The sequence below is a fragment of the Prunus avium genome, chromosome 6, assembly GCF_965620075.1.
Source record: "Prunus avium chromosome 6, drPruAviu1.hap1.1, whole genome shotgun sequence".
Lineage (NCBI taxonomy): Eukaryota > Viridiplantae > Streptophyta > Magnoliopsida > Rosales > Rosaceae > Prunus > Prunus avium.
The window spans coordinates 27281524-27309401 of record NC_142289.1 but is presented as its reverse complement, the minus strand read 5'-3'; the positions used below and the strand labels follow the sequence as shown (position 1 = coordinate 27309401).

The window sequence follows — 27878 nt, the reverse complement described above, 5'->3', positions numbered from 1 at the left end:
GGACAAGAGCCATTTGTACTAGCCCAATGGATTGTTTGTCTCTTTTTGCTTAGTTTTCTGCTTGGACTTTGAGCCTCCGTTGTCTAAAACAACATTAGCCAAACTCAAAGAGGCCTAATTATTCATTGAACTCACATATAATCCAATCCAAATAACCAAACACTCAATTAAACATAGATATCTACAGAGGAGGTGCCCATCATATTTTTTTTTCAAACATCGATTTTTGGGTTCAAGTGATGTACCATAGTTGCAAGATTGAACATACGAGGAAATAATATATATTTTTGTTTATTTTTAAATTGGGGAAAGATTATAGACCGTGAGGTGGGAAGATAGGTGTTTACGAAGGTTTTGGAGGAAAGAAAAGCTTGCTGAGACATTGAAAAGGAAAAAGAGAGACTAATGAATATTTGGACGATAAGTCAATTGGGTTTTTTTTCTCATTTTTAATTGTCCTTGATGTCATTGGACTAGATTCAGGGAAATTATTGCGGTAGAGAGGGATTATAGAAAATTTATTTTCTAGAGTGATTTTCCTCATATCATTTCTGGCTTAGCTTTTTAGCTGGCTCAGCCAAATGGTTAAGTTTTTATTCATGTATGCCATATTGTTATTGGAATGTCTCCCTTTACATATTGTACGTGTTCTTTATACTCGTTTTTCCTATTAATATAATAAATAAATAAAAATTTATCAAATTGTGAGGAAATTGAGCTTTTGTGATGTGTCAACTTTCAGTTTCTTGAATTAAATATGGAAAAATTAAGGTGGAGAATATCCAAGTAGAGGATTCGGAGCCCATGAGAAAAATCCTCAAACTTCAATTGGTTTCTTGCAATATTTTACTATGTTGGTGCTTTGTTCGTTGAAATTTGTTTTTGTTGTTTTTTCCAATGGGCTACTAGAAAATCTAAAAAGGAACCAAGTTATCAAGCCTCAAACAAGGATGACTTGTACTGTATATCTGTCAAGGGAGAGAAACTCTTATGCAACGGGGATAGCACTTTATGCTTTTCCCGACCAATGACACAATGACATGTGAGATAATTTTTTTCACATGTCATTGTATTATTGGCTTGGAATAGCAAAACAGTGCTATCTCCGTTACAAGAAATTTTTTTCTTATCAAGGATATGATTGCTGCCTTGGAAAGAGAACCTCAGATGTCGAAGTTTACGTTGATATATCCAGTGGCGAAGCCACTCCCAGGCCTAAAGTCGCCCTGACCACACCCCCCCCCCCCCTCCCCCCCCCAGATTTTTATCTATTCTCTATTATATTATATATAACATATAGAATTTGTAATAAACAACTTATAATTTAAGTTAAAATTTCCTCTAAAACAAATTAGACATAACTCAATTAGAAATATTTAGCTCTAAACATGTACTTATTGAATACTTAGGTGTTTTATATACTTGTATTTTCTACTTCAGCCCCTCCAACTTTACAATTCTAGCTTTGCCCCTGGATATATCGATTTCATGACAGAATCCAATCCTAGATACCACTGTGGAATAAAGTAAAAAGAAAATAAAAAAAGATTCAGTTAGATCCTAGTCATCATTGGCCTTAGAATGTTCTTGCGAAAATGATAAAAAAGAGAAAATGTTAGAGACAAGGTTAATGAAACTTTCCTTGTACCACACGCAAACTGGTCTAATGGGTTTCCCTCATTAGTGGAGGAGAGAAAAAGAAGAAAAAATAAATAGTAAAATAAAATGAAAGAAAGGACAGGAGAATTTGAAGAAAACGAATGGAAGAGAAAATGAGAAAAACTCTCATTCATGCATGGCCACCAATTAGTTAGGAATGTTGGCTATAAAAGCAGTTGCCTTCTTTCAGTTCAATTTATCCCTTAGAAAACCAAAACTTTGAGAGTTTTGAGAGATAAGAAAACCTCACTTGTGTGAGGGAGAAAATCCTCTTGAGAGAAAAACCAAGAGAGAGTTTAGCCACCGGTGTTTGGTGAGATTATTATTGTATTCCCATTATTTTCTTAGTGGAAAATATTGAGTGTTTATTTTTGCCTATTTTATTTACACAAGGCTGGGAAAAGTCAGATCCTGGGACTACCAAATTTATTTATTAGCTCTTTTATTTTTCGTCATCTTTCCCAACAAGTGGTATCAGAGCTTCGACTGAAAAATTATATTCTTGTGTAATTTAAGATGGAGGAGTCGCCATCATCATCATCAGCAATAATGTTAAAATTGACTGCATCCAAATGAGGAGAGAGTGTAGGCTGTTTAAATGAGAGCAAGATAGAGGTAACGAAAAGAGCGATGCCAGGCACACGACCGTAACTATCTCTGGTGGAAATGAGGTAATTATTCTATATGGTGATGGCTTCCTTAATTTTTCCTCTCAAGAAACATATTGGATAGTGGATTCTAGTGCATCATTTCATGTCACCTCACGAAGGGACTTCTTTACATCTTACACCAATGAAGATTTTGGTAATGTGAGGATGGGAAATGACAAATTGTCCAAGATCGTGGGAAGAGGAGATATTTCCCTTGAAACCAACACAAGTTGTCACTTGGTTCTCAAGGATGTGAGACATGTTCCAGACATGCGTCTCCATCTAATCTCCACCAGATTACTTAACGATGAAGGATATACGAATGTCTTTGCTGAAGGGAAATGGAAACTCAGCAAGAACTCTCTTGTCCTAGCACGAGGGAAGAAGGAGAATACCTTATACATGACACATGCAAAAGTTAATAATGGGTACGTAAATGCTCTAGCAGAAGACTCGATCGAGCTATGGCATAAATGGCTCGGTCACATGAGCGAGAAAGGGTTGCAAATTCTAGCCAAAAGAGAGGCACTGACTGGGATGAAGAAAAGCATGCCTCTAAAATCATGCACGCATTGCTTGGCTGGAAAGCAGCATATAGAGCTTCGTTTCAACATGGACATGCACAAAGAAAACCCAATGTACTGTATGTTATGTACTCTGATGTTTGTGGTCCTATGACCACTAGTACTCTTGGTGGTGCAAGATATTTTGTTACCTTTATTGACGATCATTCCAGGAAGGTATGGGCTTACACACTTAGAACAAAAGATCAAGTGTATGAAGTTTTCAAGTAGTTTCATGCCAGCTTTGAAAGAGAGACTAGTAGAAGCTTGAAATGTATTCGCACCGATAACATAGGAGAATATATGGGGGCGTCCAGAAACTACTGTAGAAGTAATGGAATCAGGCATGAACGATCTGTTCCGAAGACTCCTCAACATAATGGCATAGCTGAGAGAATGAATAGAAAAATTATTGAAAGAATAAGAACAATGTTATCTAATGCCAAGCTTCCCAAAAGTTTTTGGGGTGAAGCCCTAATGACTGCGGTTGATCTAATCAACATTTCTCCTTCAGCTCTTTTGAATGGTGATGTTTCGAACAAGTTCTGGTCGGGAAAAGATGTTTTCTATAATCATCTGAAAGTATTTGGTTGTAGAGTTTTTTTTCATATTCCTAAAGACGAGATATCTAAGCTCGATGCGAAGTCAAAAGAATGTATCTTCATGGGATATGGGAATGAAGAATTCGGTTATAGGTTATAGGCTAGAAAAATTATTAGAAGTAGAGATGTAGTCTTCTTTGAAGATCAGAACATTGAAGACATTCGAAGAGGTGATAAACCTGATAATCCTAGAGAATATCCATCTAACTTGGATCCAATTCCTCTTTCATTGGAGCACAATGACGGGCGAAATGAATCCAGTGATACTGATGATCCAGCTAATGATCTTATTATTAATGAACCAGTTGACGATGACGTGAGTGATGGTCATACAACTGATGATATAGTAGATGATGTAGCTGATGAGGGGCAAGAAGCACAAGCCTATGAAGAGCCAGCGGCCGAATTCCAACCAAGAAGATCGACCAGGGTACGGAGACCTCCAAGTAGGTATTCTCCAAATGATTACGTTCTCCTAACAGACGGGGGAGAACCAGGATGCTATGAAAAAGCATTGACTCATGATCAACAAGATGAGTGGTTTAAAGCCATGCATGAAGAGATGCAATCTCTGCATGAGAACCACACTTATGATCTGATGAACCTACCAAAAGGTAGAAGAGCACTCAAGAACAAATGGGTGTATCGACTGAAAACGGAAGAAAACTCTAAGCCCAGGTTTAAGGCAAGGCTAGTCGTGAAAGGTTTCAGGCAGAAGAAAGGAATTGACTTTGAAGAGCTTTTCTCACCTGTAGTGAAGATGCCATCCATACGGGTTGTACTCTGTTTGGCTACAAGCTTGAATCTCAAGATCGAACAGCTAGATGTGAAGACAGCTTTTCTTCACGAAGATCTTGAAGAAGAAATCTACATGGAGTAGCCAGAAGGATTCAAAGTCAAAGGCAAAGAAGATTTGACTGAAGAAGAGCTTATATGGACTCAAGCAGGCACCTCGACAATGGTACAAGAAGTTTGATTCCTTCATGATTGAACACAAATATCGGAGGACTAATTCAGACCATTTTGTATTTGTGAAAAGATTTTATGATGGTGAATTCATCATACTTATTCTCTATGTCAATGACATGTTGATCGTAGGACAAAATAGTGACAAGATTAGCAAGCTGAAGAAAGAGATGAGCAAGTCTTTTGCTATGAAAGACTTAGGACCCGAAAACGAATCCTCAGTATGAATATATCCCGTGATTGAAAAAATCGGAAGTTGAGGTTGTCACAAGAAAGTTATATCGAGAAAGTACTAAAGCGGTTTAACCTGGATAAAACAAAACCAGTTTCTATTCCATTTCCTAGTCACTTCAACCTTAGTTCGAAGCAGAGTCCTACAAGTGGAAAAAAAAAAATGGCTATGGTGCCATATTCCTCAGCTGTTGGTAGTCTGATGTATGCAATGATTTGCATGAGACCAGACATAACGCACGCAATTGGCGTTGTAAGCAAATTCCTATCTAAACTAGGCAGAGAGCATTCAAATGCTGTGAAGTGGATTCTCAAATATCTCAGGGGCACTTCCAAAATGAGTTTGTGCTTTGGAGGTGGAAAACCTGCATTGATTGGCTACACAAATGCAGACATGGCAGGAGATCTTGATTTCAGAAAATCTACTTCAAGATACCTGATTACATTTTCAGGGGGAGCAGTTTCGTGGCAATCAAAGTTATAGAAATGTGTTGCTCTATCAACTACAGAGGCAGAGTTTATTGCAGCTACTGAAGCATGCAAAGAAATGTTCTGGATAAAGCGATTCCTACAAGAATTAGGGCAAGAGCAGCATAAATACATCTTGCATTGTGATAGTCAGAGCGTAGTCCACTTGAGCAAGAATCTGAGTTTTCACTCGAGGTCGAAGCACATTGATGTGCGATATCACTGGATACGTGATGTGTTGGAGTCCAAGAAATTACAGCTTGAGAAAATCCATACTGATGGCAATAGTTCAGATATGATGACCAAGCCCTTACCTAAGGACAAGTACGAATTTTGCAGAAGAGCAGCTGAACTATTGGAGCCCTCCACCTAAGTCGGGAGGGGGAGATTGATGGGTTTCCCTCATTAATGGAGGAGAAAAAAAGAAGGAAAAATAAATAGTAAAATAAAATGAAAGAAAGGACAGGAGAATTTGAAGAAAACAAATGGAAGAGAAAAGGAGAAAAACTCCTCATGCATGGCCACCAATTAGTTAGGAACGTTGACTATAAAAGCAGTTGCCTTCTTTCAGTTCAATGTATCCCTTAGAAAACCAAAACTTAGAGAGTTTTGAGAGATAAGAAAACCTCACTCGTGTGAGAGAGAAAATCATCTTGAGAGAAAAACCAAGAGAGAGTTTAGCCACCGGTGTTTGGTGAGATTATTATTGTATTCCCATTATTTTCTTAGTGGGAAATATATTGAGTGTTATTTTTGCCTATTTTATTTACACAAGGCTGGAAAAAGTCAGATCCTGGAACTGCCAAATTTATTTATTAGCTCTTTTATTTTTCGCCATCTTTCCCAACACGGTCAATGCCAGATTCTCCTCCTAGTTATTAGCTTTCTTGTAGTACAAGGATTCAATCTGAGTACATAATCTTTTCCTACCATAAGTTAGACTTTATGCACTCATATAAATATGTACTTTGTACAATTGAATAATACAAGGAAATCCAATTTCTATACGGATGATCATCAGTCGTACTTTGCGCAGCGTCTCTTACGTACCATTGATGTTCATGTTTGTCACAAAACATAGCAGCTTCCTTCAGTGGCACTAATACTAAAGCCAGGAGAAATGGATGAAATAGTTCATTATCTGAGATCATGGTAATATCTAAAGTAAATAATCAATTGATTTCGTGTCATGCATTAGCATTTTTACTCTCCATTACATGAATCATGATATTATGACACAGGCCCACATATTTTTCAAAGAAAATTTGATTTGTTCGTTCGCTGTAAATGCGAGTTGTATACAGGCTGAGATATAAAGCTCCTTTAGGGCCTCTTTTTGTCTCTCTCTCCTTTTCTTTTGTTAATTTCAAATTGAAAATTTACGGTGCGTTTGGATGAGGGAAATAAACTTGGGATTTTGACAAAAGTCAGAATTTCTAAATTGACATGAACCAATTCCCGTGTTTGGATAAAAAAACATAAAAATTTAGAAATTCCGCGTGGGAAAAAACATGGAATTTGGAGATCATAAATCCCAACTTTAAATTCCATCTAAAAGTCGTCATTTCTAAAATCCCAAGAGAGATTGAGTTTTTAAAAATATATCTTTACAAATAAAGGTTAAATTCCGTGTTTTAAATCCGTCACCCAAACAAAAAACTTTACAAATTCTAGAACATTAATTTCCGTTATTTTAAATTCCGTCATTTATGAAATCCTTTGTATTTTTAAATTTCCTCATCCAAACACATAATTAGGGTTTTTGATTTTTTAATTTCAATTTCAATTTTATTATATCTTAAAAATAGTTTGGAGTTCAATACCAAACAAGTTTTTAGATCTTAAAATCAATATTTAAAAACTCATATTTTTTTTATAAAAAAAATTATAATTTTTTAATTTACTTTTTTGAGTAGGATAAGTATTAAACGTAAGAGCATCTCCACCCATAAGGGCAAGTCTAGGGCAAGGGCAAGCAAGGGCTGCCATTATTCACATGAATAGTGGCAGCCTTTCCTTTTTTGGCTCCACCCCAAAAGGCTAGGGCAAAGGCAAGAATCCACCCCAAAAGGCTAGGGCAAGGGCAAGAAAGGAAAAAAAGATTATGCAACAAAATATAAACAATTTAGAAAGTGAATAAAATTGTTATGTATTTATAGGGAAAACATCTATAATTTTTTATTGAATTTTTTTGGATTTTTTTTGAATTTTTTTGAATTTTTTGAATTTTTTTTGCTCGCTGATGGGCTTGAGCCCAGGCAGGATTTGCCCGTGGGCTTGCCCAGGTTGGTGGGTCCCATGCCTTGCCCGGGCTTGAGGCTGCGCGCTGGAGGGCCAAACCTTGGCTTGGGGAGCCTGTTGCCCAGGTTTGTGTAGAACGCTGGACTTGCTCTAAAAGGCTTCAACTTTTATTTTTACAAAGACTTTCAAAATCAATGGACTGGCCTGTGTTGGGTATTATAATTCTGTTACTTTTTATTTTGTTGTCGGTTGAATTGTAGACGGTGAGCTATAGCTTCGTCAATTGGGATATCATAGCATCAATTGCTTTATGGGGATCAAGCTCTTTTCTATAGAGAAAACAGTGAATTCATTACCAGATAAACATGCTAGAATGTGGCAGACATGTAACCACTTGTTTCTTGTTTCATGCAGGCTTTGCTGATCAAAATTGTCTGGATATATATTACATCAATCACATACTTTTTCCTGTGCCAAAGCATGCGCATACTGTTCTAATCGTACCGCCACTTCCATGTAGCTGGCATGGACCACGGTATGGGAAGAGAAGCAATAATTCGCACAAGCCGTCTTTCTTTCTTTTCTGAAAAAGAAAACAATTACAGAGAAGGATCTTTAAACCAAATCATTCAGATTTTAAACTGTACAATAATTTGTAACACCGCTCGTAATGTTGTTGATGTTAAATTATGTCATCGGTTCATATTAACATGAAAATTCATAATATTACACCAAAATTTTGTTGTAATTGTATAGAATATAATTGAGTTCAATCACAGACGGTGCAAGTAGTAGTCTTTTTTTGTGCTCAATAAGTGCGAGTACTAGTGGGTAGCAGAAATAATTGTTCTAAATATAAGCGTGATATCCAAGTGGACTTATAAATACAGCTACAAGTCTACAACATAATTACACTCGGAAGTCCAAAGAAGAGCTTATAGAAAAACTTTGGTGAAGGTCTAGCAAGGTTGTTTTCTTGTTATAGTGGTTCTATGGGAAATTTCTCATTGCTCGCTGCCGCTGCAAGAAGGTATTATAATTAATATGCATCTTCACACCTCCTAAATCTTGTTATATATTTTCATTTTATCCTAACTTGTCCGGATCAACACAAGAAGACTGCATTCTTCTTGTTTTTTCTTTTGTTTTCTTGGATGGTTGTAGCTCTGGTGACTATCATGGTTGTGTGCCAGTCCTAAATTGCCTTTTGAATTCTAATTATGTTTTAAAAATAATAATAAAACGAGGATGATGTAAGATGGAAATAGAATTACTTGATTTCAATTGGTCTTTGACTCTTGCCAAAATAAAACAGAGGGAGGGGGGCTTTTGAGTAATTAGTTATTTTCCCACATAAAACAACACTCGGAATGCTAGTTAGGACAGTCGTGGTTGTTGGTGTACTCTTTGTATTGGCTCTTTGTGACTGGAGACCCTCTTTAGGATTGAATTATTAAGTCGTTTTCACTTACTAAAAAATGTCATTATAACTTTTATATTAAAGGACCATTTTTATATAAATTTGTATTTCATGAGAAAATATATCTGGACTTAGCGAATAAGTCCCATGATGGATATAAAATTGTATGCGGCTGGGGGTTCTGGTGTTTGTGAATGGGGTACCCTCCAGTTTGGCTGGTCCCCTCACTGGCCAATGATGTAAACATCCATTTTGGTGATTAATGAATGCATACCAATTATCGTTTTTGGCAAAAAAAAACAAGTATATAATGTATTTGTGGCATATATATGGGGAGAGATTCGAATTTGGGTGCAAGGAGGTTGAATTATGAATATATGATTTAAACCTTTCACTTTTGACGATTATCATAGCACCCTCTTGGTTTGTATTGGTCAAGGTCATTCATATATTGCTAATTATCTTACAAGAACGACCAATGGAGAAGATAAAATCTATAGATCTTATATGCTATAGGGATCGGATCTAAATTACTCTTTTATTTTCAAAATTTTCCCCTTTGTAATTTCTATATCAAATCCATGTAATACTAAATCCAACTTCCTTACGCTGATGAGTGGAACATAAGACTTTCACCATATGAAAGTGATGCCATTGTTATTTATTTTTTTACTGAAACTAACACTTTGGGTCAATATTGAAGGCTTGAAGGTAAAGTAGCACTAATCACTGGTGGGGCGAGCGGCATAGGAGAGTCCACTGTACGACTCTTCTCAAAACATGGAGCAAAAGTTGTGATTGCAGATGTGCAAGACGACTTGGCTGAATCTGTTTGCAGAGACCTAAGCTCTTCGTCCACTTCATTCGTCCATTGCGATGTAACAAAAGAAGAAGACGTTGAAAATGCTGTTAAAACAGCCACAAGCAAATATGGAAAGCTAGACATCATGTTCAACAATGCAGGCATAGCTGGTATAGCAAAAACCAACATCCTTGACAATGACAAGGCAGAATTTGAGCAAGTGATTGGGGTAAATTTGGTTGGTGTGTTTCTGGGGATCAAACATGCAGCTCGCGTTATGATCCCAGCTGGCCAAGGGAGCATAATTAACACTGCCAGTGCTTGTTCCACCATTGGGGGGTGCGCATCACATGCGTACACGAGTTCAAAGCATGGTGTACTAGGGCTGGTGAGAAATACGGCCATAGAGCTTGGACAACACGGTATTCGGGTGAATTGTGTGTCGCCGTATATAGTTGCCACGCCGTTGTCGAAGGACTTCTTTAAGCTTGATGATGATGGAGTTCATGGTGTTTATTCCAACCTTAAAGGTGGGGTTCTTAAGGCAGAAGATATTGCTGAAGCTGCTCTTTACTTGGGAAGTGATGAGTCAAAGTATGTTAGTGGGCATAATCTTTTGGTAGATGGAGGCTTCACTATTGTGAACGCAAGGTTTTGCATGTTTGAACAGGCTTGAGAAAAATGTTCAATGTAATAAGTTGGCAAAATAAATAAAGGAATGCCTAAACACATATGTTGTTTAGTTCCAACTGAAGAATTTCAAACTCTTGCTCTGATCTTGGGTTCACTTTCTTTGAGAATCCTCTTCTTAATGTGGAAGATGATTTCTTGGATTTCTCCAGTACAAGAGCCATTTTGTACTAGCCCAATGGAATGTTTGTCTCTTTTGCTTTGTTTTCTACTTGGGCTTTGAGCCTTTGTTGTGAAAGAGTTCAATAAAATAACATTTAATTCACTATCCTTTTTCTTCTCAAAAATCTTCTTCTGTTTTTTTTTTTACATTGGAGGAAATAAATTCCACTGGGGTTCGATCGTGGGTGCCATAAGAGGAGGGGCAATCCACCACCACTGTGGTGGAAACCCATTAGCTCAAAAATCAATTTTTGAGTTCAAGCTTTATAAGTGATATGTCATAGTTGCGATATTGGACATATGAGAAAAGAAGAGATTTTTATTTTTTATTTTTAAATTAGGGAAACATTATAGACCATGAGGTGGGCAGTAGGGGTGGACACGGTCCGATTCGGTCTGATTTTCATCTCAAATCGAAATCAGAATTTATACTATTTAACCGGTCCAATTTGGTATAGTTTTAGTGAAAAAAAAAATTATAAAACCAACTAGTTCAGTTTGAATCAATTCTAGTTTGGTTTCCAATTCAGTCCAATTTTGGATCAGATTATTATTATTATTATTTCAAATTATTATTTTATATAAATTCTAACTAAAATTTTATTTTATGGGCTTAAAAAAACAAATAAAGGGCTTGGAGTTGGGCTTGATGGCTTGGAACAGTATTTGGGCTTGAAGAAAGATTAGGCCTGGAGAAAAAAATTGGGTTTGGGCTAATATTATATAAATAAATAACATATATTTAAGCCGGTTCGGTTTGGCTTGGTTTAGTCTTTTTACTACAAGAACTGGACCAAACTAGTCCAATTTAGTTTTTGGTCAACTCGGTCTAGTTTTTGGCCAACTTGGATTTTTTTGGTCCAATTCGACTTAATTTTTTGGTTTGAATGCCTAGCCCTAGTGAGAAGGTTTACGGAGATTTTGGGGAAAAAAAATATTGCTAAGACATTGAAATGGAAGAAGAAAAGACTAATGGCTGCAAGACGTTAAGTCAAGTGGGGTTTTTTTCTTTTTTAATTGTGAGGAAATTGAGCTATTATCTTAAGGTAATGTGTCAACTTTAAGTTTCTTGAATTAAATAGGAAAAAAATTAAACATATAATTAGCGTAGAAGATCCGAAAAGAGGATTTAGATACCACAAAAAAAAAATCCCCAAATTGCAATAAATTGCTTTAAATGATTAGCAATTTGACTCAAGAGGCCATGATTAGCAATCTCCTTCCCTACCCACCTCCCCTCTCTTCTCCTTCCCTCCCTCCCCCCTTTCCCCTCATGATCATTCTTTGTTCTTTTGTTTTGTGATGTGGAATTAGACACCGTGAAAACTGTCTTCATTGCCATGAAATTGTCGCTGTCTTTTGACCCCACGTATACGAGTGGATCTACGTGTGGGCTAGAGTGGGCTCTAGCCAATGTTGAATTTTTAGAATATACAACTACTTAGACTATGTTGTCCAAGCCCAAACTAGGTAAATCAAATATTAGCCTACACCTCTATGTAGAAATAAGCCCACCTCTGTATAATCCCAGCTTTAGATTGATTGGAATCCATGTGATGCAACTTTGGAGCCCGTGTGATGCATTTTTATTAATAAAAATAAATACTTTTTTATATAATAAATGTTGTTGATATGTGCTCCCATTGGCCTCACAACCTTCAAAAGCAACGCCCCACGTGCTCCATAAAGGTAATATAATGGATTGTTTATTATAAAAGTAAATGATAATTTCCTCTTTGTCCTGCTCCATTTTGTGTGTTGCAACACAATGTTTTCTTATAAATTGTTTTTTTTCTTCTTCTTGAAAACCTTTAAATTGTTTTCTAGAGATTAAAGGTACAAATATAAGCATTAGGTTCTGGTTTTTTCTCTGTAATTCTTTTTCTGCTATACTCTTTCCTCTGCTCAATCCATATTGTTATGATGGTACCAAAGCTCATCTTGATACTTCTATAATTTCTCATATCTTTTTTTCAATTTCTATTTTATGAAGCTCCGTTCTGATTTTAGGCACAAAGCCTTTACTAAATTTCCGAACTTTTCAATTTCTTTGAGATTCTTCTGTGTTCTTTTTTGAATTTTTGGTTCTTTTAAGTTACTTTTGCTTCCCAAAGCTTGGCTTATATGATGATGGTTTACCATAACCACTGTTATATGGGGAAAAAACATAACTAACATTATAATAGATATCGCAAAACAAAAAAAAATTATTTAGTACACCCCCATAAAAATTTCTGGATCCGCCATTGCCCACATATATAAGGAAGATATCGGGTTGTGTTGAGTTTCGGTTTAGCCAATGCAATACTATGGATTTAGCCGGTATGGCACTATAAAGGGCGAAACCAAGAATTTTTCAACAGGTGGGCGACTAGCTAAAGTTATATTTAAAACAAGTCAAATATATATGTTTGACTTTTTTTAATCCCCCAAAACACATATTATCAAAAATAAAAATAAACAAGTCAAAAATATATGTTTGACTTTTTTTAATCCCCAAAATACATATTATCAAAATAAAAATAAACAAGTCAAATATATATGTTTGACTTTTTTTAATCCCCCAAAACACATATTATCAAAATAAAATAAACAAGTCAAATATATATGTTTGACTTTTTTTAATCCCCCAAAACACATATTATCAAAATAAAAATAAACAAGTCAAATATATATGTTTGACTTTTTTTATTCCCAAAAATATCCCTAGGCTACAACCCATTGTAGCCATTAATTTAGTTCCGCAAAAGGGCGCTATGGATTTTTTGGGTTGCACGATATGGAGCGGTGGTCTTGCTTCTATTTTTTTTCTTTTTCTTTTTTTTTTCTTCCATTTAGCTTTGATTTTCGATATGAATTTGCCATTTTTAACGTTGTGTGGCGATTCTGTATTGCAGGTTTTAGTACATGTGCTGCTGATTGCTGAATTTGGGATTTTAGTCATTCTTGAGTTGTGCCAAATTCTCTACAAATCAATTTAACATGTTATTGCATTTGAACACGGGAGAAGATTTACTCATATTCTCCACATGTATAGTTAATTTGTAATTTTTTTATGTTTATGGAAGTAGAGATCACCCTTTTAACTTTGTGATCAGCAGAGAGAGGAGGTGATCATTGATAAAGAAATTTGTTATGCTGACTTGGAGTAATTTATGACCCCCTTGGATCACTTGAACAGTCAAGATACTTTAAAGCATTAAAATGCAGGACTTCTAAACATAGAGGATCCCAACCCTCGCAGACCACAAAGCCTTCTCCCCATTTCTAATGTCCGCCTGCATGTCAATTCTTTTTCAAGCAAATTCGAAGCTTCCATAAACATCCTATTCAACACAAATTAAATTCGTATTAAAAAAAAACACAAATTAAATTAATCAGTCTGAACCCAAAAATAAAATTCATCGCAGCGGACAGCAGACGGCGTTTCTCAATTCTAGTAGCCATATTCGAGTCTCGAGGCACCGATCATGAACTTAGGGTTCTATTGACCACGCCAATCTGTAAGTCTTTCCTTTCATTTCCATTGCCGTCAGCTAATTTCCTATTGTTGGTCGAGTCTCAATTTCTGGATTCTGTTTGTTTCCCGGGAAAATTCAAATTCTAGGAAGGGAAACCGTTTCGCGTTTCAATCATAAATCAATTATTTGTATTTGGATGGGATTGGTTGAGACAGAGCCTAATTGAACTGCTTTGTAATTAGTTGAATATAATTTGATTGTTTGGATTTAATTGAAGTGGAACTAACAAGTTTGACATACGCCCTTTTTTTATTGACATAAGAGGGTTGGATTGATTTCGTTTCAGCGTTGTTTCTTATTACTTATGATTTTTCATTTGTATCCTGTGACTTTGATTGTTTCAAATTTTCTTCGGTTAGTGTATCTTCTCATGTGCTGCTTCAGTGAACATTGGGTTTGTTTGGTTGCTGGGAATTTTTGGGACATGAAAAGGGTCATTATTTTCTCAATGGTAGACTCTGAGTCATTTGAACAAGTAATAATGATTGCCAGAATAAGGTGCTTCATTAATTTCAATGGGGAATTGTTTATGAGGAAAGTGTCTACGCTAGAAAAGTTGGATGTTTGTTTAAAGCAGAAAGATTTTATTTCGGCAGAAACTGGTTCTTGTAGAAATTTCACAATTTTTTTTTTTCTTCAGACCCATGCGAGCATTAGAGCCTTTGTGGAAAAAATTTCCTAGACAAAAAAGACTGCTTAGGAAATGTTTTCTAAAGTAAAAGACTAGAAATATTTTCCACCTGATGTAAAGTTGAAGCAGAGGCAAAATCAGGAAAACATTCTCTTGAAATAATGTCCCTAAAGCTACCGAACAGTATTCACTAGAACTTTGTTCCTTAAACATCTATTTTATGTCAAGGAAATCAAGGGCAAGTTTAATTTCCTTCTTAAACTCTTTTGCAATACTAGAAATCAAAGCAATGTAAGTCGTGGAGCATAGAACTAGAATATAACTCCTGCTTCCTTTAAGTGTTTATGCTGATTGCTAACCAACTGAAGATTCTTGGTTTGTGATTTGTTTTTTTCTTGACTTGAATTTGAACAGGTGTAGTAGAACTGTGAATGATGTCAAGACCTGTGTTGCTTGTTTTTCTGCTTATTGTTCTCATAATCACTTCCCAGTTTGAGTGGAGGCAACCACTTGTGGTTGACCTTGACGCAACTCCAAGCATCTCCCAAAAGCAGAATCAGATCTCAAATAGGGAAGAAGCCGTAAAAGAGAAGGTGACAAGTCTCTTCCTAATTCCAGTTTTCTTTTTGTATTTGATTATAAAATGGAGATGTTTATTGTGCAAAATCTTTCTTGAACTTTATGATGAGCTGCGTATTGTATATTTTCTTTCATTAGCTGGAATGCTCGTTGATATTACGTGAAACGGAAATTGTATGTTTTTTATCAGTTAGTCTTAGTTAACTGCAAGCATGTGATTTCATTTGTTTGTGTTTCTTTTTTATCCTATTTCATTTCATAAGGTTTAAAACTCATATGGAAGTTGCAACCCGAACCCAATTACATCCCTGATTCTACCCCCAGCCCCAACAAAAACCACTTCGTGTTCTCCTTTCACTTCCCCTCTTAGCAAATGTGAGATCTAATACTTTAGTTTTGCTGTTCACTAACCACCAGCAATGTTTATTTCCATCCCCCTATTATTAGTTTGTGAGTAGATGAAGCTAGTTAACTTGCATCTGTAGCATTAACTAAAACAAGCATGAAGGTCTTCTCCTCGAGACAAAAACATTTATGTAGGTTTATTTTGACCGTATATAGATTGCTTGAATAAAATTGGAAAGCAATAAGGTAGTATCAAGAAAGAAGCATCTTTTGAGCGTAAGTCATAGTTATACATTCTCCACACTTTTTTTCCGTTAGTAGATTAGATTCCTATCCGTACTTCTGCTTTATTTGACCTGTAGGGGTCGTTTGGTACGGCGGATTATCATGGACTGGACTAAATCCTGGGACTATCTTGGATTAGCTCGGATTGGCCTAAACTGGATTAGGTACTGACCTACGTTTGGTGATGTGTCTGACTAAGAAGCTGGATTGTAAAAATAGTGAAGACCTATGTTTGGTGCTGTGTCGGATTAAAGAATAATTATTTTAATAATTAAATTTAATTAGAAATTTTAACCTATAAATAAATAAATAAAATATATAAAATTCTGATTTTTTTTTTGTCAAGCGTTTTATTTTATTTTTAAAAGATAAAATTTTATTCAGAGAAAGGAACCAACAAAGAGTGGATAAGAGATCCATCCACTTACAAGAGAAAAACAAAAAACAACTCAGCAAAAAGAAAAGGCATAAAAGAGAAAAAAGCCAACGCTACTAAAATCCATCCCTAGTCAAGCAGCAGCTGCCTTCCCATCTAAAATAAAACTGGAAATAGAAATGTTCCTAAAATCAGGAGAAGACGCCCACAAAGCAGCCCAGTATTCTTCTTTTCTTTATCTCTTCTCTCTCTCTTTTCTTTCTGTTATCGTTTTCTCCTTCTCGTTTCTTCCTCTTTCTTTCCTTCCGTCTTCTCTCTGTTTCTGGTTTCATTATTTTCTGCTGTTCTCTTATTTTTTGGAACTGCTATGAATTGGGCTTCTCAATGCTGGGTCTGTGCCGTGGCATGAGGGTGGTGGCCGTGGGGGAGAAGAAATCCCGGGGGGGGGCGGGGGGGGAGCACTGGGCGTTGGGTTCTGCCACAGTACGTCGATTGGGTCTGTGGTGGTGGGGTTTTGATTCAAGCCATAAGGAAATCCAGCCAGACTCGCGTGTTCAAAATAATATGCTCGCTATTTTGCGAGCTCTCTATATTAGACATGCGAGTCCTTTTTTTTTTTAACTGTTGGACTATAGAGTCTCATTTAAGGTAATCCCCTCCCTTGCCAAACATGGGTTTCAAGTGTTATTTAACACAGTCCAGTCTAGTGAGGCATACCAAACATGGCCATAAGGTTTATTTGACTTCCAGACTCCAAGATCATACTCCTGCTGCACATGTACAGCTTTCTTGTTATCCTGCTTTGTGACAACCATTGTTTTTGTTTCCATACAACTTTCTTCTTGCTCTGTATGGTTGGGGTTGAATGGGAGCAGTTGATTTTTACTATTTAGGTTCCTTGACTTTTTTCCCATTTGGATCGGAAACCAATGTAGGTTCCTTGATTGTCAACAGAAGAAATAATAGAGGGAGATAAAATTTAGAAGCTTACAAAGAATGGGGAGAAGTAGAACAAGAGGCGAGAAAAGCCAAATTAGGCTAAACTCTTTCTCTTTTGGCTGATAAAGTTAGGGTAAACTAAAAAAATTGTTTCCACATCAATATGCCAAAGTTAATACCCCATTACAATAAAGCTTATTTATATAGACAATCCCAACTTAATTAAATACTTATAATAAACACTGCATTAGTTAAACGTCACAATTAATTTCTGAATTCTAATCAAATATACATAATTTCTATTCTGGATTTTACGCTTAAAATGATCTCAATTCTCTGCATATATTGTCCTCAATTTATAGAAAAAAGCTCACAACTAGGCAATATTGTGTAGGGGCTTTCTTATTAATTTATCCAATCATTTTTGTGGTACTTGGTTTCTATGGTTTTTATCATTCTTTTAGTTTCCTTTATTTTTTTGGGTTATAGTGAGAACGCTTGGAATTCATGCATACATGTCTCCTTAGAACTGTTTTCCTCATACCATGCAAGGATAATGCATCAAAGAGCCTTATACAAATTTTCTCTAGGTTTCATGCTTTGGGTGACTTGGTAGTTAAGTTATGATTCCTATGCCCTATGGTTTCCTATGTGATGCCAGGAAATGACATTAGTCTCACCAATGTAGTCTTGGTTATCTTTAAACTGATACTGTCGCTTAGATGAGAGAAATGCTTACTCGGTGTATCTGAAATTGATAATTATGTACTGTGGTTTAAGTAAATTATTAATCTACACTAATGATTTGTTTCTAATCCATCTTCTAAGTGAATCTACATTGTTTACAAGAAGTTCTTCTGTGGCTTGTGTTGCAAGTGTCCCTCAAATCTAACACGTCTCACTTGTTATAGATCATATTATTGCAAGAAAAGAACATTCAGAGACTAAATGAGCTTGTTCGTAGTCTCCGGGAACAGTTGGTACAGTGTAGGAGCAAGACTCAGACCACAAATCACACTGTAAGCTTCCTAACTGAACGTCTTACTGAACTTGAACAACATCAGATATTCGAGGACTAGGTTGAGCCCATGGAAATATATGGCTAACACTTGTAATATGTTTGACCTGTAAAAACCTTTGTTTTTGACCAAGTTACACAATTTACAATTTACTTTGAGTAGAAAAAAAAAGAAAAGAATGGAAACTACTCATGGTGTCAGTGGCCTACCACACTAGGCAGAAGTTATTCAAATGTAAAGATCTCAAAGAATCTTGTTGTCAGAGCAATTATTTCTCTCGTTAAAAGAAATGTTATAGCCAGAGCAATTATTTATTCAAAGAAAGTTTTATTTATGCCTATGAGGGTTTAGTTTTAATTAAGAGAGATTTTTTGAGTGTTTATCTCCTCCTGAGCTGCTGCAGAGTATTTTAGATGAGGATAAGATTGGTCTTATGAGGCATAGAACTGTTTCTGTTTAGTTTAGTTTTGGGCTCTGCCCCTATTTTACCCAAAAAAGAAGAAGAAAACACAGGGATGAGAGATATGTAGAAAGAGAATGCACAAAACAATTTCTATCTAAACTACAAAAATCTACCTAAACTCTTAGGTCAGACTAGCCCCGAATTTATCAACATTTTCAAACTCTCCTCAACTTCCCGACAACCATCCGAGCAACACACCGCCACAAAACCCAGCACTCCCCGCAGTTTCCCTCTCCCCAGCCCACATTCCCCATCGCCTTAGTCATTTTCTTTGAAATTACAAATCTGGATCTGGGTCTTTTTCGTTGTTTTTATTCTCTTGGATTTGATTTCAGTTTTGTTGCCATTTTGGGGCTCATTGGATGGTGCGGTAATGGAACAGGTTGCAGCAAATATGTAGCATCATCATCCCTTGGGACCTGCTCCTAAGCCACCTACTACTTTAGAAGGCGAACTGTGTCATGTATTTCATCATCAAACTCACTTCTAATGGACTTCCCATCTATTTGTGGTGGGTTGTTTAGCTGCTTCATCTCATTCTTCATAAATCACATATTCAGTAGAAAACGAGACATCACCCCAAAAGCCAAATGACTATTAATATGCAAAGCAAGAGGAGGTTACTATAGTACATTTACATCTTCAGCCCCATGTCTGCATAAGAATCAACAATAACACACCAAATTTAATTGTATAGCTTTCATATATATCATATATAAAACCTCAAAGGATCTAAATAAGCTCTTACACAAGCATTCTTGTCATCTTTCACGGTGAAGATTCAATGCGGCTTGGTTCGTCTCTGATTTCATAATTTTTCTGTTTGATTTAGCCAGACCACCATCAACATGTTATTAACAACTTTCAAAATTGATACAAAACTTAAATCAACGAAAGGATTACATTTTCATATCTAATATGACTAAAAGCCCTTGTTCCAGAATATTATACTTAGACCATGTACATTATCTGAACCATTCATTTTCTAAGTCTTCATTCAAAGATCATTTTTGCGAAGGGATCCGCTCGAACTGAGAAACCATTTAGCCATTTGGTTAGCACTTCAGTGCGACTGGTTGTAGTAGTAGTTCAATTTATGCATTTACTTTTACTACGCAGGGTGGAGTCTCTTTCAATGCCACAGATTCAATGAACCACTTTTTCTTTCTTCTTTTTTCACCCACTTGATCAATGAAATTAATAAGGAATTTGTTTACCGTTGTCTTCAAAACTTAAACGAGGTAAAACAACAACCATTTTAATGTCTGATTGGTTGTTAAAACATCATAATTTCAGTTAAAAGTGACTGCATCCAGTCCAGTCCAATCCGGCAGTGGAGGTTAATGCATTGCAGTTGAGGCTGACCGGACATAGTAATGTCATACCACTAGTTCCCAGCAATTATATGCCACCTAAATAAACGGGTTTATTTTTACTCATCACTTTAACCCAAGGTGTATTCTCACAATCAATCTCAACACTTGACACATATCCCTTGGCATAACCATAGTTAAATACTTACTTTGTATTTATGCAACCATGGTTATATAAAAGACACGTGTCAAATGTTAAGATGGGTGATGAAGATACATCTTGGATTAAAGTAATGAGCAAAAATGCTCCCAAAATAAACCCCCTCCTCTCCATCTCAACCAAACCCCATCCTAGGGGGTTTGTGACACATGACACATGCCATGATTTATTTTATCATTTGAAATTACTTACGTGTAAAGACTCGGCTTAACATGGCCTAAGCTACATATTTGAACGGCTAATCAACACACACTGGTCCATCAACAGTTTATTGACTCGACTTTCAAAGGCACTTACAGTTGTAAGCTTGTTAATGGTCAAATTCTAAAATTTTGGATCTCCTAATCAGCCACAAACTTGTCTATCATCTTAAAAACTTGGTTGAATTTGTGACACGATCTATAAATCTTCCTAGTCATATCACAAAAAGTCAAGTCTCCAGTAGATAAAAATATATTGTCTAGTTATAACCTTTTTAAAGCATTTTGGCAGGTTTGTTGAAATATATTCAAAATTTTGAATTTTCTATCCCTCAGAAAAAATAAATGAAAAAGGTGAAAAAGGCAGCAGAGAGAATATATGGAAATATAATTTATTTATTTATATTTTTTGCTGTGATTTTAAATACACACACCAAACCCACCAGCCTAGCTAAATGAGGATACATACATACATACATGCCAATGCCATGATTTATTATAATTTCCCGCACACATTCTTCCACCAAATTCTCCTTATTCTCCTTTCTTCGATTTCCATACATATTAATCAACCATTAAAGTTGACCCAAAAACTCTACCTCCCTCTTAAATTCATGGCCTTAGAGGTCCAAAAGTAGAACACCAAACCCATATATTGATGGGTACTCTTTGCCTAAATGCCCTTATCTTAGTACGTCTCCAGCTATATATAGCTGCGTACCTTTCCATATATTCACCAAACCATTCTGATGACTCTCTATCTCTAGCTTCAATCTTGTTTTTGCCTGCCATATGTAACACTCCTGGTGAAGCCTCAATTTGTACTTGATTAATTAAGGTAAGGCATTGGTCTATTATATCATGTTTAAAAAAAAATTACGACAGTTTAATTAATGTCCTTGTGTACTAATTTGTTTTTGAAAGGTGAGAGATAAAGATGAGCAGAAGAGGAAGTACCAGTCCAAAGCTTGAATTGAAGCTAAACCTGTCTCCTCCAAGAGCTCACTCACCAATTGGCTCCCCGAATGCCTCCGAATCATCCTCGAACATGTCGATGGACCGCGGCTCTTGCGTGTCATCGGAGCCTGAACATCAGACGATGTACTACCAGAGCAGCCCTGAAGCGAAGGCCATGGTGCTTGCGGGGTGTCCACGGTGCCTCATGTATGTCATGCTATCTGATGCCGATCCGAAGTGCCCCAAATGCAAAAGCACAGTCTTGCTCGATTTCCTTATTAACGAAGAAAGCACCAAGAGGACAAGAATATAAGGAGGAACATGGCTTGCTTTTTGTTGTTCTCATGGCGAAAGCCAGTACAATATTTTGTCAGCCTTTTGAGTAACTGTTGAAGTTTTTTGGTTCTTGTGGTTAATTACGTCTTTTTCTTTTTCCCTTGTCCCCATTTTTTTATTTCCTTTGTTTTGCCCCATCCAGTTGATTGCCATTAGGTTCAAGTAGCTACCCAGAGTTAGATTGTGAAATTTCCTTTTGTAGGTTTTCTTTTTTCTATATGCATGCATCAAATCAAACGTTGTGCTTTCTTGTTTAGTGGTAATGGTTCTGAAGATGTTATAGAATCCGACTCTTTTTCTCAATCATCAAATCAGACAAGGTTAGTGAGTTCTACAGAAGTGTCTTGTAATATCGTAACTTCACACAGTCACACTACAAGAAATTTGAGGCAAATAGTTCAGAAAAATAGTTTGTTTTAAAAGCTTTATCAGTTTCAACCCAATAGTAGTAAGGATGTAATTATCATGGATTTCTGCTCAAATGTGGAACTGGGTTTTTATCCCACTTCATGTATTAGCAGGTTTCTTGACATAATGCAATAAAGTCAAACTAAAACAAAGAAGACCCAAAGTATAGTGCTTGCTGAAATAGGTAGATCACACAATTAATTCTTATTCAATGTTATAAGTTCAGAGTAAATACGGCAGGGCCATGTAACCGGCCATTTCTCTCATTATCGGTTCCACCAATTTTATCCATCAATGTCAATGCAGAACCGTTACAGTGGTAGTTGGCCTAACTTCTCTAATATTCATGTTGTTGAATATCATATTTCCGGAACCTAACTTGAGCTTCAATTTGCCGGGGGCTAGTAGCTGAAGTGGTTAAGTTATTCCTGCACCCGAGGTCCTATGTTTCGAGAGTTCAATTTTCATGTGCCCAATTTCCCTGTGCCTTTCTGTTTCTTTCTTAATATTTCGCCACTTGTCCCACACTTAACAGAGAGATTACGACGGTTAACTCAAATTGATACTGAAGAATAAAACAAATATTGAAAAGAGAACTTTGTTTTTAATATGTACTCTTCATCTTCTTCCTCTAGCTTTCTAACCACCCAATGAGAAAAACCCACGGATCAAAGTTCAAACCCCTCCCAATCCTTTCAGAAGTTGAAACAATAATAAAGCCCAAATTGGCACTCTTCCACCGTGTTGATCCAAAAACACCAACTTTGGATTCACCGTACGTCCTTTTTTTTTTTTCAGACAACCGTATGCCATCCCCTTCCCCTTGTAGCAAAAATTTACAGTTACCGTACATGGCAGAAAAATATAATTTTCTGTTTCCATTTTCTGATAAAATAGCAGAACTGAGAACTAAAATGGAGGGCTCATAACCATGCATGTTTGTGCCAAGCCAATGAGTGTATGTTTATCTGCTTGTCCTTGTTTATCCACAACCCTATTAATTACAACGTGGCTACTATAATTGTGTCAGAACAACTCAAAGAAATAAGATTCGACTTGAATGGACAAACCTACACTTTTCTTTCCCCTTTTACTGTGTTTATTAGGGAAATGAACAGCTGTCATTCCAATTCGGGTGAAACTTTCAATATTTAACAACCAGGGCCCAGCTCTGACATTTTGGTGGCCCATGGCCAAAAATTAAACGAGGCCCTTAGTATATAATTTTTTTTAAAAAATTTGCTCATTCCTTTTTCTTTTTATGAATATGAAGCAAAATCCCACTGCTTAAATAGAATAATTTCATTCAACCAACAAAAAAAAAAACCAAAAGTATATGATCCATAAACAACAAAAATCATATTTAGGGGCATAGAGCTTCTAAAATTTCAGCAAAACAAAACAAAAGTTTTTAAGTGGCTCTTCCATAGGGCTTAGTTCTCAAGTGGCTCAATTGTACACAAAAAGCTCCTTTGACTTCCACTTCATCATCTACAACCTCTTCAAAATTCTTGATCTTCTTGATCTTCATTGAAAAATTCTTGATCTTCTAGCATTTTGAGAAGCAAAATCATCAATAACCTCTTCAAAATCAATATTTTCCAACATATTCTTTTCAATACATAAGATTGCCAATCCATTTAACCTTTCTTGTGACATAGTTGATCGCAAATAAGATTTTATTATTTTTAATTTTGAAAAACTTCTTTCTGCAGATGCCACAGTTACTGGCAAAGTCAGTATAATTCTATAAGCAATTGAGACATTTGGAAAACAATCCACAACTTTTACAAAATCAAGAACTTCAATGGCTGTCTTTGTCTCTTTCGGTAAATACATTTGTAACACTTCCAATTCAGAAAACAAATCATCAGCATTAATATCAGATTCATTATTATGTGTTAAAGCAACTTCAAGATTTCTACAACATTCACGCAATCTAATACAATTCATTTGAAGTAAACTCTTAGGATCAAACAAAAAACCAAAAATGCCTTCAAATATTTCTAATTGTTCAAATCTACTCCTCAAAGAAGAAATTGCAGCATCAACTACAACAAGAAAATAATTCACCCTAAAAGATTCTTCAGCAGATTGAAATGTCTCTTTATGGTCATTTTCATCAAATTATTTTTTTCTTCGACTTTGACGTTTTTCAGGAAATACAGGGTCAATTTCCATCTTTGATGCAATCTCTTTAGCAGAAAGTAGGGCCAATGTGAACCCATGTTCCCTATAGTCTACAAAATAAGAGACCAGCCCCTTCAAATGTTTTATTGCAACATCAATTTGCATATCTCCATATTGCAATTTTTGGCTAACCAAGTCAATTTTTTTCAAAATGTTATGCCATATACTCATGCCCAACAAAAATTCAAAATTTTCAAGTTCATGTGTAGCTAAAGATTCAGCTTCACTCTTTGTTTTTGCATCTTCACTAACCCTAGACAATTCAAATAGTGCTTCTCTTATATCATCAGTTTGGGTTATTATGGCTTTAACACTATTAATATGACTTTCCCATCTTGTTGTTGACAATGGTTTAAGAGTTAATCCATGGACATGATCTTGAAAAATTTTCCACCTCTTTGTAGAACTAGCAAATAGAGTATACATACGTTGCACAACACCAAAAAATGACACAGCTTTAACACAAGAGTTTGCCATATCACAAACTGTTAAATTAAGAGAATGACAACCAAACCAACCAACCAGCAAATGAAAAAAAACTAAATTTAAGCAATAAAAAAAAATAATACAACCTGGTTTATGCTTAAGTTGTTTTAAACCTCTTCAATCTTGCAGAGCCTTCATTTCAATTGATCTATATTGCACATCTGAAAAATATAAAAACATACAATTCAATATCTAACAAAATAAATAAGGGAGCAGAGCAGAGCAGAGATGACATACTTACACTGAAACTGCATTTCAGGTGTCTAAATTTCTTCGATTGAGCTAATTTTTTGACATGTTATAGTAGAGATGAAGAGGAACAAGTTTGATAGAGGGAGAATTTCGATTTGAGCTTAGGAAGTTGATGCTTTGGATCTGTGAACAGGGCTGACGGACGGATTTGATAGCTGAGATGAGAGGTGTTTGGGAGAGAATTATTTGAGAAATCTTGAGTTTTAAAAGAAGCCGTTGGGCAGAAAAAAGAACAAAAGATAAAAGAAGGCATGCGTGGGATGGGAGACAGATGAGGATGAACAAAAGATAAAAATAATGCACAAAAGGGGAGACAGATGAGGATGAGGATGGCGTGGGAAACAGATGAGGATGGAGTGGGAGACAGATGAGGATTGTTTATTCAATGGTCTCTCTTTTGGCTCAATTTGTTTTCTTTATGTTTTTTTTTAAATTTTTAATTAATATAACACTTTATTACTACTTAATATATATAAAAATTTGGGGCCCCAAAAATTGGAGGCCCATGGCCGTCGCCCTCCTTGCCCACCCCTCTGGGCCGGCCCAACATATATATATATATATATATATATATATATATATATATATATATATATATATCCCCGATGGATGGTTTAAAAGTGCTTGCATATTGATTTTCCATCCACATGCCAAAAGTTTGAAATGACAAATTAACGATGTGCAGACGTTAGGTAAAAGGGTTAATACAGCATACAACTCAATGCTTTCACTCCAGACACCCCCATGAATTGCGAGTTAAATCCTCCCCATTTGCATTCTGTCCAAATTAGTTGGCATCGGCATGAGAAAACTCTAATATTTTATACATAAAAGAGAGGGAGACTTTTAGCAATGCCTTCGAAACTTATTTAGTATCCTTTTCCAATTGGCGTTTCAATTTGGTTGTTAGCCACCTAATCTTTCAAAATGTGTCAATTTGCCTCCTATTGTCAATTATGTTATTTTATAATGAATTTGACGGTTGGGAGAAAATGGATACATCTTAAAATATTAGGGGGCTCATAACCAAATTGATAGTCGAGGAAGAAAGTCCGAAGAAAGTTATAGGGGCATTGATCCCCCCCCACCCACAAAAAGAAAAGCCTATATGATGTTAGATTAGATGGTTGAATTGATGGAGGAACAACTGGACAAGCAACCGGATTGTTGAGGAAGCAAAATCCATCTCATGCAAATTTGGGCTTTGAGCTCATAATTGGCCCATGACCTGGCGACACGAGTGCAACTGACTCTGTTGTTGTGACATATGGACATTTTAGGCCAAAATCCATTATTTACTTTCACTTTTTAGCATTTAAAGTTTTAATAATATTTTTGGGAATTTTGTTATTTTCCGTTTTTGGTTCCAATTAGGGTTTCATAGTGTGTCTAGGGTTGCATATGTATAAAAGGGATGCATTAGTGCGTCTCTGGATAATATTCATATTTGTATTCAATAAATCTTGAGGTTTTACTCAATTCCTGTGGGGATTCTAGTTTGCTGGTGGACTTCAGCTTTGTTCTGAAGGGTTATCGTTCGATTTCCCTTGTTGTTTTTCGTTAATCATTGAACATGCACCTCATTCGCTTGAGAATCATTGAGCTTTTCTCAAGTCTTCTAGTAATGTGTTCATGTAACATCATACTCACTAGAAATTAAGTTTATGCATATATTCTTCTTTAAGTATAAAAGCTTATTTTATTTTTCTTTTGTACCAAGAATAATGACTTTATGTTGAGTTTTAGTATGAACACGATATGTGACATTAATGATCTTGGGAAGTCTTAGATAGGATCTACAATACCAACTAAGTATCTCCAATAATATTACGTACCATTTCAAAGGAAAGACTCAAATATAATATCTTACGCATCCAGTAATTAACAAATATTTCATTGTCTACCATGAAGAAGGGACTACCTAGAAAACAACTAGCAGAGGCATTTTTTTTTTCCGGAACAAGCTTTCTAATAACCCATGTAACGAGCTTTAGGTCAGTGACTCCCAAATCATATGACTTTAGGGCACTAAATGTGAAGACATTCCGAAGGACTTACTCACTCGAGTTAAAAAGGCTTGTATGTAATTTTTGACTTTTAGCTTTTAGCTCACTTTAATTTTCACTCTAGCTTCGTTGAATTGTACTTTGATTTTGCATAGGGCTGTGACTTCTTTGGTCACTTTTAATATGATATACCTTATTCGAACCTTTTAGTTAAATGCTAACTAATCCTATATTTTATCAAACAAAAGGATGAGTATACTCAAAACTCGTTTAACTCCCTACAAGAATGTTGGTGTGCATGTGAAAGTCTCAAGGTGAAGCATATGACTAATCCACTCATCCAAAGTAAATAACTATGATTCCAAATTTCACCCTAGATTTCTTAATGGAAGTATGTTCAAACCTTTAAACTCACCTATGAATATCAAATTCAAAATTTAAATTTCACTGGACTTTGAATTGTTCACAATTAACAAGAAGAACAAACGACTAAGATTAACACACACAAATTTGAAATTTGTCAACCAAAAAAAAAACAAAAAAAATTTCTTAATCTTGAAAATTATTATTTTTTAAATACTCAAAGAAAACAACCTAAACAAAGTTTCCCACCCCCAAACTAGAACTAAACATTATCCTCAATGTTAAGAAAAGAAAACATGCAATGCACAGTTAAGGAAGGAAGCATATAGAAAATTTAAAAAAAATTGATTAAATAAATAAATAAATAAAAGAAATAAGGAAAAGAAGAGGACTTCCCAGGTTTATTTGCACTAGCTTCATGAAGAGAAAATTGGTGAGGCATGAGGCCCTAGTGTGTTAGGCAAACCACCCCCAAACTAAGTGTGAAGCAGCTACATGTGAGGACAGCAACAGCAGCAAAATCTGGAAAAATGAC

The 27878-nt window shown here is 35.8% G+C and overlaps 2 protein-coding genes, 1 long non-coding RNA gene and 1 pseudogene across 5 annotated transcripts; 3 read left to right on the top strand and 1 right to left on the bottom strand.

Annotated features, from left to right (window-relative positions):
* The first annotated feature begins 8276 nt into the window (after nt 1-8276).
* LOC110752224 (borneol dehydrogenase, mitochondrial-like) lies at nt 8277-10557 on the top strand. Its single transcript, XM_021952836.2, has 2 exons — nt 8277-8410; nt 9504-10557. The coding sequence occupies exons 1-2, from the start codon at nt 8373-8375 to the stop codon at nt 10276-10278; spliced, it is 813 nt and encodes a 270-aa protein (XP_021808528.1). The 5' UTR covers nt 8277-8372; the 3' UTR covers nt 10279-10557.
* Nucleotides 10558-13676: 3119 nt separating this feature from the next.
* On the top strand, nt 13677-19135 carry LOC110752220 (uncharacterized). 3 transcript variants are annotated; one of them, XM_021952831.2, is made up of 4 exons: nt 13677-13957; nt 15021-15199; nt 18042-18149; nt 18948-19135. In XM_021952831.2, exons 2-4 carry the CDS (start codon nt 15038-15040, stop codon nt 18984-18986), a joined length of 309 nt encoding a protein of 102 aa, XP_021808523.1. In that variant the 5' UTR covers nt 13677-13957; nt 15021-15037; the 3' UTR covers nt 18987-19135. The 3 variants fall into 3 exon arrangements, with proteins under 3 accessions (XP_021808523.1, XP_021808524.1, XP_021808521.1); XM_021952832.2 differs by having other exon boundaries at nt 13679-13957; nt 18995-19135; XM_021952829.2 differs by lacking the exon at nt 18948-19135 and having other exon boundaries at nt 13679-13957; nt 18042-18487.
* Nucleotides 19136-21282: 2147 nt separating this feature from the next.
* LOC110752239 (protein GL2-INTERACTING REPRESSOR 1 pseudogene) lies at nt 21283-21615 on the top strand (annotated as a pseudogene).
* A 1752-nt stretch (nt 21616-23367) lies between these two features.
* On the bottom strand, nt 23368-25479 carry LOC148293957 (uncharacterized). The gene is made up of 2 exons (XR_015836419.1): nt 24964-25479; nt 23368-24883 (listed from the first exon to the last, which is right to left on the bottom strand). It is a non-coding gene; the product is annotated as an uncharacterized LOC148293957 (long non-coding RNA).
* Between the last annotated feature and the right edge of the window lie 2399 nt (nt 25480-27878).

Coding starts and splice junctions, on each gene's coding strand:
- LOC110752224 (XM_021952836.2), top strand. CDS start 8,373: ATGGGAAATTTCTCATTGCTCGCTGCCGCTGCAAGAAG. Junction 8,411..9,503: donor CTCGCTGCCGCTGCAAGAAG/GTATTATAATTA, acceptor TCAATATTGAAG/GCTTGAAGGTAAAGTAGCAC.
- LOC110752220 (XM_021952829.2), top strand. CDS start 15,038: ATGATGTCAAGACCTGTGTTGCTTGTTTTTCTGCTTATTGTTCTCATA. Junction 15,200..18,041: donor AAGAAGCCGTAAAAGAGAAG/GTGACAAGTCTC, acceptor CACTTGTTATAG/ATCATATTATTGCAAGAAAA.